This window comes from Stegostoma tigrinum, chromosome 20 (genome assembly GCF_030684315.1).
Source record: "Stegostoma tigrinum isolate sSteTig4 chromosome 20, sSteTig4.hap1, whole genome shotgun sequence".
NCBI classification, from domain to species: Eukaryota; Metazoa; Chordata; class Chondrichthyes; order Orectolobiformes; family Stegostomatidae; genus Stegostoma; species Stegostoma tigrinum.
In genome coordinates this window covers 43,429,521-43,441,074 of record NC_081373.1, presented here as the reverse complement: position 1 = coordinate 43,441,074, position 11,554 = coordinate 43,429,521, and the positions used below count along the sequence as shown (strand labels likewise).

General features: G+C 42.5%; 1 protein-coding gene across 1 annotated transcript; it reads right to left on the bottom strand.

The window, feature by feature from the left end:
- Positions 1-8,178: 8,178 nt before the first annotated feature.
- Positions 8,179-11,217, bottom strand: drd6b (dopamine receptor D6b). The gene is made up of 2 exons (XM_048551536.1): positions 10,750-11,217; positions 8,179-9,722 (listed from the first exon to the last, which is right to left on the bottom strand). The coding sequence occupies exon 2, from the start codon at positions 9,499-9,501 to the stop codon at positions 8,179-8,181; it is 1,323 nt and encodes a 440-aa protein (XP_048407493.1). The 5' UTR covers positions 9,502-9,722; positions 10,750-11,217.
- Between the last annotated feature and the right edge of the window lie 337 nt (positions 11,218-11,554).

Genomic DNA, 11,554 nt, shown 5'->3' with positions numbered 1-11,554 from the left:
TGAAAGGAGAGCTTGAAAGAAAACAGAATTATAGACCAGAGAATTTGATGTTGGTAATAGGGAAGATGCTGGAGTCCATTATCAGGATTTTATAGAGAAGCACTTAGAAAACAGTGGTAGAATCAGATATATTCAGCATGGATTTACAGAAGGGAAAACATGCTTGATAAATCTATTAGAATTCTTTGAGCCTGTAACTGGAAGTGTTGATCAGGAGGAGCCAGTGGATATAGATACCTGGACTTTCAGAAAGCTTTCTCCAACGTCCCACATATGAGACTAATGCATAAAAACTAAAACACGTAGGATTGGGGGTAGGTATGAGGTGGATAGAAAATTGGTTTGCAGACAAGAAACAAGGAGTAGGAATAAATGGGTCTTTTCCTGAATGGCAGTGACTAGTGGGGTATTGCAGGGATCGGTGGTAGAGCGCCAACTATTTGTAATTTATGTTAATAGTTTAAATAAGGGAACTAAATGTACTATGACAACATTTGTGAATGGCACAAAGTTGGTTGGAACAGTGAGCTCTGAGGAAGATGCAGAGATGTGCAGTGTCATTGGACGGGCTGAGTGGGTGGGCAAATGCGTGGCAGATGCAGTATAATGTGGATAAATGTGAGGTTACCACTTTAGGAGCAAAACTAGGAAGACAGATTATTATTTGAATGGCTGTAAATTGAGAGAGGGGAATGTTCAATACGACCTGGCTGTCCTCATTCACCAGTCACTAAAAGCAAACACAGAGGCACAACAGGCAGTAAAGCAGGCAAACTGTATGTTGGCTTTCATAGCAAGTGAATTTGAGTACAGGAACAAAGATATCTTGCTGCAATTATACGGGGCATTGGTGAGGCCACACCTGGAATATTGTGTGCAGTTTTGATCTGCTTGACTGAAGAAGGATGTTCTTGCTATAGAGGGAGTACAGTGAAGTTTTACCCTTTTAACTCCTGGGTTGGCAGGATTGACGTATGAGAAGAGATTGAGTTGGTTAGGATTGTACTCAATAGATAATGGTGGAAGGCAGGATTTCATAGAAACCTTTAAAATTCTAACAGGACTAGACAAGTAAGGATATTCCCATGGTGACAGATTCCAGGACCAGGGGTCATAGTTTGAGAATAAGGAGATAAATCTTTTAGGGCTGAGATGAGGAGAATTGTCTTCACCCAGACAGTGGTGAACCTATGGAACTTACCACCATAGAAAGTGCTGGAGGTCAAAACAAGAAGTACATTGCTATCGTTCTCCAGCTAAAGGGATTATAGGGAATGGGGAGAAAGTGGGAACAAAATACTCAGTTGGATGATCAGCCATAGTCACATCGAATGGAGGAATAAGCTCGAAGGGTTGAATGACCACTCCTGCTCCTATCTCCCATGTTTCTATGATCTGATAATCATCAGTTTCACTTTTCTGCCTTTTCCCCATAACTCTTGATTCCCTTACTGATTAAACACCTTGCTATCTCAGCCTTAAATATACTTAATGGGCCAGACTAAACAGTCTTCTATGATAAAGAATCTTGCAAATTGACTACCCTCCGAGAGAAGAAATTCCTCCTCATCTCTGTCTTAAATGGGCAACCTTTTAGCCTGAGGTCATGCACTGTGGTCCTAGAATGTCCAATAAGTAGAAGAAAATCTCATCTGTCATATCAAGCCCCCTAAGAATCTTGTATGTTTGAATAAGACTGCCTCCCATTCTTCCAAATCCAATGTGTACAAGACATTCCTACTCACAAATCTCTTCTCTGAAGACAGTCCATCCATATCAGAAACTGTCCATAGTGCTCTAGATTTTATCAGATTAGGGTCTTGTATCGGTGTTGCAGTACTTCCCTACGTTTGTTCTCTCTTCTCATTGTAATAAAGCCCATTTGCCTTCCCTATCATCTGTTGAACTTGGATGCTAGTTTTTGTGATTCATGCTTAAGAACCCCAAATTCTCCTGTGCTACAGCTTTCTGTAATCTTTTTTCATTTAAATAATATTTGGCTCTTCTCTTCTTCCTGCTAAAGTGCATCACCTCATAATTTTCACCATTATATTCCATCTGCCAAGTTTTAATCCATTCTCTTAATCTAGCCATAGGCTTTTATAGACTGTCTGTTCCATTCTGGATACTTGCCTTCATACTTACCTTTGTGTCATCCAGAAACTTGCTCAGAGTATCATCAACTTTATCATCCAAGTCATTACTGTATTTCATAAATAAGCATGGCTCCAGCACTGATCCCTTTGGCATTCCGTTAGTTAAGGTTGCCATTCTGAATATGTCCCCCTTTGCTCAAATTGCGATCTTCTATTAGTTAGCTTATCCTCTATCCATTCTAATATACTAACCCCAGCTCCATGGGCTCTTATCTAACTAAGTGGCTTTCTGTGAGAAAACTTTTCAAACGCCTTTGGAGATCCAACTACTGGTTCCCTTTATTTATTCCACTTGCACCTCCTGAAAAACTTCAAATAAATTTTTCAGACATGATGTCCCCTTTATGAAGCAATGCTGAATCTGCTTAATTATATTATGTACTTCTAAATGTTCTGCTATTATCCTATATAATAGACACTTACATTTTCCCAATGACAGATGTTAAGATAACCTTGCTTTGATGACTTGCTTTTTGACTACCTCCATTTTGGAATAAAGTTGTGACAGTGGCAGTTTTCTAAAGTTCTGGGATTTTTCCAGAATATGAGGATTCTTGGAAGATTATTATCAGTGTATCCATTCTGTCTGTAGCTACTTTGTTTAAAATTGTAGAATGCAATCTATCCCATCGGAGAACTTGTCAGTCTCATTAGTTTCCCTATTACTTCTTCTACCATGAGAGTAATTGCATACATCTTCCCACCCTAAGTTAGCCCCTTGGTAATTTAGTATTTTTGGAATACTACTAATTTCTTCCACACTGAAGATTGATGCAAAGCATTTGTTCAATTCTTCTGCCATTTCTGGGCCCCATTTATTATTTCCCCAGCAAAGTCCGCATTCTGGATACTTGTCTTTATACCTATTTTGTGTTATCCAGAAGCTTGCTATGAGTATCTTTATCAGCCAAGTCATTACTGTATATTGTAAATAATTGTGAACAGGAGGTTGGTACAGTTAACGTTCTCATTGGGCTGCCATGCTCTTCTGGAATCAAAACCAGAAGTGATCAGCCCATTGTTGCTCAGTCTGCCTCATCCACCCTCCCCCACCACCCCACTAGTTAACCCCCTCATCTCTGACAAGCCAGCACCAGCTGTCATATTGACTTCCCCTTCCCCTTGCCACTGGCACCCTCCTCACTTTTCCATTTGCTGCCTAGCTCACCACTTCACTCAGGGAGTGGGGCAATCAGTAAGACAGAAGTTAAGGTACTGAGGGCTCTTTCTGAGCGTTCTTTGGGGTCAAAGGTTCTGTCATTCATTTCAGGGGTGAAGACTGCCAAATGAAATAAATTTTAAGTGTGAAGTCCTGCAGATTCACTGTGATGTCGCAGGGTCTGTGACTGCATAGGCCCTGAGGGCACTCGTGCAGTTGTTCTGCCAACAAACACAGCCAAATTTACCAGCAAAAATAATTCCTGCAAATAGTAGAAAAAAATAATTTTCTTCGGCTTTATGCAATTTAAATCACTGATTATTCTGAACTGAATGGAGTGTTTGAGATGAGAGTTTTTAATTCAGTCAGTAAGAGGCTAATAAATGTGCCAGAAGGGGACATTTAGGTGAGGCTTTGATATTGTGTTTGAATATTTGAGTTGCAGTGATTCATCCAGGCAGCCACGACTCAGCATCAGGATCTGCTGCTGCACCAACTGAAGCTTCAACCAGAAATACAGATCCTCAAAAAGAAAGTTAAAATCCTGTTAGTAACTGAATAAAAGGTTTCTGGGTTGAGAGAAGATGAGAATAAACAAATAAATGGAAGCACTTTAATCCTCAACAAATGATGCAAATCCACTCTTGAATGTGAAGCACAATTACTGTACTGAGTGGAATAAAAGAGAAGGTATTTACAGCTTAAGCATGATTTTAAAAAATTGCTAAGTGAATAGAATTATCTGCTCATGAGACCCACATCTTTCAATATCAGTCAGGGAAGCAATATGCTTGCCTTTCATGAGATCACTTCTGAAGGCTAGCTGTATTACAATAGGGGTAAAATCATATTAAAGCTGCAGATTTTGCACCATCCATTAACACTGGAAGAATAAATTTATTTATACTCAAAACGGGGTGGGGGATGAAAAAATAACAAATGAAGAGTATTTAAACTGCCCATAAAATAAAAATAAAGAATGGTGGATGCTTGAAATCTGAAACACGATAGAAAGTATTGGAGAAATTCAGCAGCGTCAACATTTCAAGTCTAGTGACCCTTCATCAGAACTGAAGGTAGCTGGAGGGGGGTAGTGTTTATATTGATGATGGAGGAAAAGTTGTGGGGGAAAGAGAAAATACTCCTGTACCTCACCCTCTACAATCACCCCATCATCAACATAAAACCACCATTTCCCAGCTATTTTCTATTTTGACGAAGGGTCACTGGACTCAAAACTTTACTTTGCAGATGCTGCCGGAGCTGCTGAGTTTCTCTGTCACTTTCTGTTTGTATTTACACTGTCCAGACCATTATTTTATAAGCATGATACCTTAGACTAAATTATTAGTACATTTACAAAGGTCAACATTATTTGCATGCCACACAAATGCACATTGTGTGCAATTTAATTGAACATTACCAGTTAAGGGGATCTACACTTTTATCCCTATGAAAGAATTACAAAGAAACTTAGCTGAGATTCATGATACAGCTGTCAGATGGGGTAATACATTCCATCTCTTCAATATCACATGATAATGAAATGAGTAGATCACGCAGTACATTTTAAATATCCTATTTTTAAAAATGCAAATTTGCAGCTATTTTATATCCATCATCACTGTCTCTTTGGTTCTACTTATGTCATATATACATTAATTACTTGCCTTTTAGAAAAAATAATCATCTCCTTACTTAGAGGTTCAGGCCAAATAAACATGGATTATTTTAAAGAAAAGTTTCTTGTGAGGTTTTCCATAAAAGCCAGCATTTTCTTTGGCCCAGAATTAAGTTGAGACTTATCTGCAGGTGGCATTGTTTTAAAAAGATTATTTAATCCTTTGGCTGCTGAGAGCAGCAATGACTGAATCTCCATACTCATCAGCATTGTAATGCTTGAAAATGATCCACTTTCCTGTTGGAATACTGAAATCAGCACTCCTCTTTCTCCATCACCGAACTCAGCAATGAGTGCAAATAAATAGCTATTATCAGAATTTGATGCTTTCCCAATCTCTTCATGAGATGAAAAGTTTAAAAATGATTTCTGCTGACAGACCCCTATACATTTTCAGTAATGCTTTTTACATACTCATTGTTCATTTCAGCACTGGAGTGCAGGGTTCTTCATTATTGAGGGGAATTGATGTGTGAGCTACATATTCCACTTCAGCATTTGAAGGGGCCCAGTGCTACCCCACTGGAAATTGGAAGAAAATTGTTTCTGAACCTTTCTACCAACTCTACGTTGACTCCTGACACTTTCCAAGAGCAATTAGGGATGGGGCAATAAACGTTGACCATTGCTGCTAACACAAAAATTCAAAAAATATATTTCCAAAAATCTTTCAGGATAACATACAGGATAACATAAGAGTGGAGATATTCCCTCCAGTTGAGAATTGCTGTTGATAAATTAAGGAGGATTAGAAAATTCTGACAAGTCTGTGAATTCAAGCACAAGATTTGAAAATGTATGCTGTTATTGGTTTCTCAGGCATGCTGCAACCTATCTACAGCTTGCTCAGTCCTGTCCGACTTCTTCAGTGGTTCATTCTATTTGGAACCTTGGCCATCTTTTTTGGCAAACAGACACCCCAATATCAAAGAAAGGCCTACATTTTCAAAGTGCACTGCGCCAACCTGTGCTGTGCTCATGCCAACTTAAATTTAACTTTAGAATTCTATGAAATGGCAGATGACAGCTGATGGTTCATGTATCAGAGATAATGGAAACTGCAGATGCTGGAGAATTCCAAGATAATAAAATGTGAGGCTGGATGAACACAGCAGGCCAAGCAGCATCTCAGGAGCACAAAAGCTGACGTTTCGGGCCCGAAGCGTCAGCTTTTGTGCTCCTGAGATGCTGCTTGGCCTGCTGTGTTCATCCAGCCTCACATTTTATTATCTTATGATGGCTCATGTATGTTGTCTTATAAGTTCATAGTATTGAGATTTTGCCACTTTTCAGGTGAAACTGATAGCCTCTCTTTCTCTATCTTCTTTTTCCCATACGATTAAGGAAATTAGACAATATTGTTTGGGTTCCCACCAGGGAAATGCAATCTCCTCTTTCTATACCCATTTTGTTTGCTGATATTTCATGGGATTCATAATAACCTGCCAGATGTTTAAGAGCTTCCTCCAAAGTGATAGAAAAATTACAGCACAAGCTCATTGATGGTTGCCAATCTGCTTCTTTGGGCTAACCATGTTCAACCCTTTTCTCACATATTATGAAGGAATGCACTGAAAAGAATTTTTACAGTAGCACTGTAAATGGCCAAAAGAAAACCCAGTACTATAGTTGAGGGTAATAAAATGTGAGGCTGGATGAACACAGCAGGCCCAGCAGCATCTCAGGAGCACAAAAGCTGACGTTTCGGGCCCGAAACGTCAGCTTTTGTGCTCTTGAGATGCTGCTGGGCCTGCTGTGTTCATCCAGCCTCACATTTTATTATCTTGGATTCTCCAGCATCTGCAGTTCCCAGTATCACTATAGTTGCGGGTGTAGGGGAATGAAAAAGCAAGAAAACATTTTAAAGGTGTTGACTTTATATAAAAATTTTGTGAGTTTTCCAGACATTACAGTCAAGTTGTCAAAATTACCATCTAATGTTTTACATGATCTTAGCAAATGAAAAGTTATTTTCAGCTTTTTTTTTCCTGATTTTAAAACAATTGGATGGTGTGGAGCAAGAACCTGCCAACTGAGACAATATTTCAATGACATGTGACCTCTAATTTATCAGGAACATTTTTAGACCACATAAGGATCTTGGGGTATAGTGGTAGTGTCTCCACATTTGGATTGTCTGGAGGTGCATCATAACATGTAGCCACAGAGAGAGGGAAATACATATGCACCTCATTAACGGCAGGCTTCACAGGTGCTCCTAAGATGCTGCTTGGCCTGCTGTGTTCATCCAGCTCCACACTTTGTTATCTTCAGATCGTGTTGTCTTCACGTGCTTTTTGAAAGACAATTTTAAAGACTTTTTCAAATAATCCTACCTCAAAGGCAGTTCATTTCGTTTTAACCATGTCTAATCATTTAACTAGATCTAATGTCAAAGCTGTCAGGAAGAGAACACGTGCTTCAATGATTCAAGGATGGATTGAGGTCCATGCTTTTTAAGATTGTTGTCCCCTGAATTATGGACTTACTCCTGAAAGGAATTCAAATAAGAGAGGAAATTTTGATTTCTGGCAGGGTGATTGAAGAATAACCATGGAACTACCTGTGGCTCACATGGTTTTTTTTTGCTGCAGGTAATTTTGGTGGAACCTGGCAGGTAATGTATAAAAAAGGGTGAATCTGGATAGTAGACAATAGCCATTAAGGGAAAGAGAAAACACCACCATTTTTCAAAGGACGATTAGTTTCGGATTTGCCAAGCTGTTCAGCTGGGAAACACCATATAGTGGTGTTGGTCGCATTATCTGACAGTCGACAGATGATGCTTTCAGTCTCATCGCTGGTTCCAGAATTGGCGTTGACAAGTGTGAATGGAAGGACACGAGCAGTAGGATTGAGAGATTCAAAAACAGAAAAGTTGCTGGAAAAGCTTAGCAGGTTAACCCTGATTTCTCTCCACAGATGCTGCCAGACCTGCTGAGCTTTGCAAGAAATTTCTGCTTGTGTTTCTGATTTACATCTTCGGCCCTTCTTTGGTTTGTATTGGGATGAGAGATTGCACTGAGGTCCGTTCTCCGCCAGGAATGAATTCCGGTGGAAGGGACCGGCGGATGTTGGGCGCAGCCACAATTCTTGGGCATTGCTCCGAACGCCGCCCTTCGTGCGCTGGGAGTGGGGGCTACATACTGAAGTGGCTAGGGAATAGGAGGAGTTTGTGGTTCTCAGCGGTAAACCGCTGTGATAGTGTCCAGGCTGATCTCGGCCTCGCCGTCATAAGGCAGCCCCCCCGGCAGCAGCAGGTTCTGCTCCCTGGGGCCCCTGCAGCTGCTGCTGGCGCTGGGGACCGAGGAGATGCTGGAGACTTTGTCGAAGGGCTCGCTGAGGGAGGGCGGCAGCTGGTTGGGAAGGATGCCCGGGTTAGCCCCCGCTGAGCCGGCACGGGGCTCTTTCTGCAGCGTGGTGTCATCGTGGTGGTAAGAGACCAGCTCGTTGCTGAAGTTGACCGGCTCCACCGCGTTGCTGGGGCAGAGGCGAGCGCAGCCCAGGATGCTGGTGAAGGCCTTCCTGAAGTCTGCGTTGAAGGCGTAGATGACCGGGTTCAGAGACGAGTTGGCCCAGCCGAACCAGACAAAGATATTGAAGGTGGTGTCGCTGACACAGGAACCCTGCCCTGCTTGAGCCAGGGCTGGGGCACAGAAGGGGACTATGCAGTTCAGCACGAAGAAAGGCAGCCAGCAGAAGACGAAGACCCCCATGATGATAGATAGGGTCTTCAGCACCTTGGTCTCCTTCTTGAAGGAACTTTTCAGGGCAGCTTCGTGCGTGCAGTCTGCTGTCTGCTCTTGGCAGCTCTGGGCATGTTCCACTGCCCTCTCCAGGGACGAGATCCTGCGAATCTGGGTCTGGGCGATGCGGTAGATACGGGTATAAGTGCCCACCATGATGACCACCGGGATGTAGAAGCTGATCAGGGAGGATGAGATGGCGTAGGTCCTGTTGAGGCTGGAGTTACAGCCGGCCATGCTGTTGGCCCTGTCCTGCAGCAGTTCTGCTCCTGCCCTGTGCCAGTTCAGCTGCACTGGGATGAAGGAGATGAGGATGGATAGTGTCCATGCCACCCCAATCATCACCGAAGCCACCCTCTGGGTCATCTTGCGCTCATATCGGAATGGGCTGGCTATGGCCCAGTACCTGTCCAGGCTGATGATGCACAGATTAAGGATGGAGGCGGTCGAGCACATGATGTCAAAGGCTATCCAGGTGTTGCAGAAGGAGCCGAAGAGCCAGTGGCCAGCCACCTCGCTCAAGGCTTTCCAGGGCATCACCAGCACTGCCACAAACAGGTCAGACACCGCCAGCGAGATGACAAAGAAATTGGTGACTTTGGAGCGCAGGTGCCGGAACTTCATCACTGCCAGGCACACCAGGGTGTTCCCCAGCAGGGTGGAGAGAATGAGGAGGAAAAGCAAGCAGCCAGTCACTGCCCGCACTGCCAGCCCTTGCCCCACACCATTGCTGCTGCCCTGCTCTGTGAGGTTGCCCATGAAGATGTTGCCAGGCTCTCTCTCTCTGCTTTAGCACACCCACAGTTCTTCTGTTCCCTTCTCTGCCGAGTCACTGCATATGTTCTCTCACCTCCTTGCTCCAGGACCAGAGACTATAACCAGGAGTGAATTTGTGGCTGGTCCAGTAATGGATGGGAAGTCACCAGGAAGGTTGCCTGCTGCTGTATCGCTGAGTGGCTTCTGTTGATTGGAGTGTGTTTCTATAACACAAACATATTGAGGTGTGGATTAGGTTAGCTGGACAGGGGTCCTCACAGTAATCATGATGCAAGGTTGACTTGAACAGAAACACATCCTAGTTTTTAATGGGGAGGACACAATACATTAGCTGTGTGATATATTCCATATTCTATGTTAACTGAATAACATATTCCACACTCTAACTGTATAAAATATTCCACCCTCTACATTAACTGTGTAATATATTCTATACTGTATGATATATTCCATACTATATAGCAACATTATAACATATGCCATATTCTACATTAACTACATGATACATCCCATATTCTACAATAACTGTATGATTTATTCCATACTCTATATTAACTGTATAATATAGTCTATGTTCTACATTAACTGTATAATATGTACCATGCTTTATCCTAATTATATGATGTACTATATTCCATACTTTACACTAAATGTATAATATGTTCCATACTCTAAATTAACTGTATGATAGATATAGTTATATGTAACACTAACTACACGAATATTCATCAATTACAATATATTGGAGCTCAATATGACACTGTGCATTATGCAATAACAGCATTATATATGAATTAAGTATCAATTCCCTTATACAATTCCCATATATGCATTAACACTATATCAGTGGCACTGTAACTTATACGTGTACTTCAGTGAGTGCACAGTGTGTGTAGATTCTAAAATTAACTGCACTATTAATCCTTGGGAAACACACTTTTCTGTAATATTAAACCTGATTCCAATATACGATGAGCATTTGGTACCCTCTGCATCCAATATAAATGTACACGTACGTAAACCGAGAATTACACCGGGTATGTAGCGGTTAAAGTAAAACGACAGTGTCAGCGCTGGAACGAAAAGTTTTACCCTTTTAGACACTGTCACCCCTTACAGCTGTGCCTGCAGATGAAGGGCAGTGAAACCAGTAATTACTAAAAGTAAATAGCAGTGTTGCCGCGTGAAAGGAAGAAGCGGGCAGTTAGTTCACTGTATCATCGGATTTACCTGTTCACAGCAGCGGTTCTCTCCATGGCGCCCTGTTCCTGTATGGACACGCACTGTCTTCATTCTTACCAGTGGATAGACTGGCAGGCATGCATGAGTGGCAGGATTTCTGTAGATTCTTAGAATGAGTCAGCAACAGTGAACAGTAAGTTAAAAGTACACCTCTGAAACTTCCCCGCCGGATCGAACAGATTTGGAGTCATCAGAACTGGTGACGGCCAAGGGTAGTTTCGGTCCGTTTTCGGCCAAGCTGTGGGAAGTTTTTGGCTCAATCAAATGGCGTCAAATGGACAGTAAGAAAACCCAGAGTCAGGGGGAAGCTGAAGCTGCCAGTCACCGTGCGCACTCGGGGGCAGGTGCAAACTGAACAAGAACCCCACATGGATTAATGTGACCTGGTCTCATTGTCGAATCTTGGGAGAGCATTGAGCCGTCCTCCAGGCGAAAAGAAGGGGCGAACCGTGGTAGAGAGCCAGCAGCGGTGAGGAGAAAGAGCCGGTTTGCAGTGAGCTCTTCAGTTGCGAGCGAATAGAATCGCGGAGGAAAGTGACAGGTTAGTGTTCACTCCAGTAATCTGCTGGAGCAGGAGAGAGAGAGAGAGGACCGAGCAGCCCTCGATGTTAAGCTGGAGCACGTACCGTGGTGCTTTTATGATCTGAGCCCACAGGAGGATATTCCACAGGGAATGACATTCTCACCCTGCTCCTACCAATGCTTAGCCCAGTCTGGACCAACCGATACTGAAGTTGCTTCGGTGCTTGCAGTGGAATGGGAAGGAATTCTCAGACTGACTGTGGTTAAATAA

Excerpts from the sequence above, each read along its gene's own strand:
- drd6b (XM_048551536.1), bottom strand. The coding sequence starts at position 9,501 with ATGGGCAACCTCACAGAGCAGGGCAGCAGCAATGGTGTGGGGCAAGGG.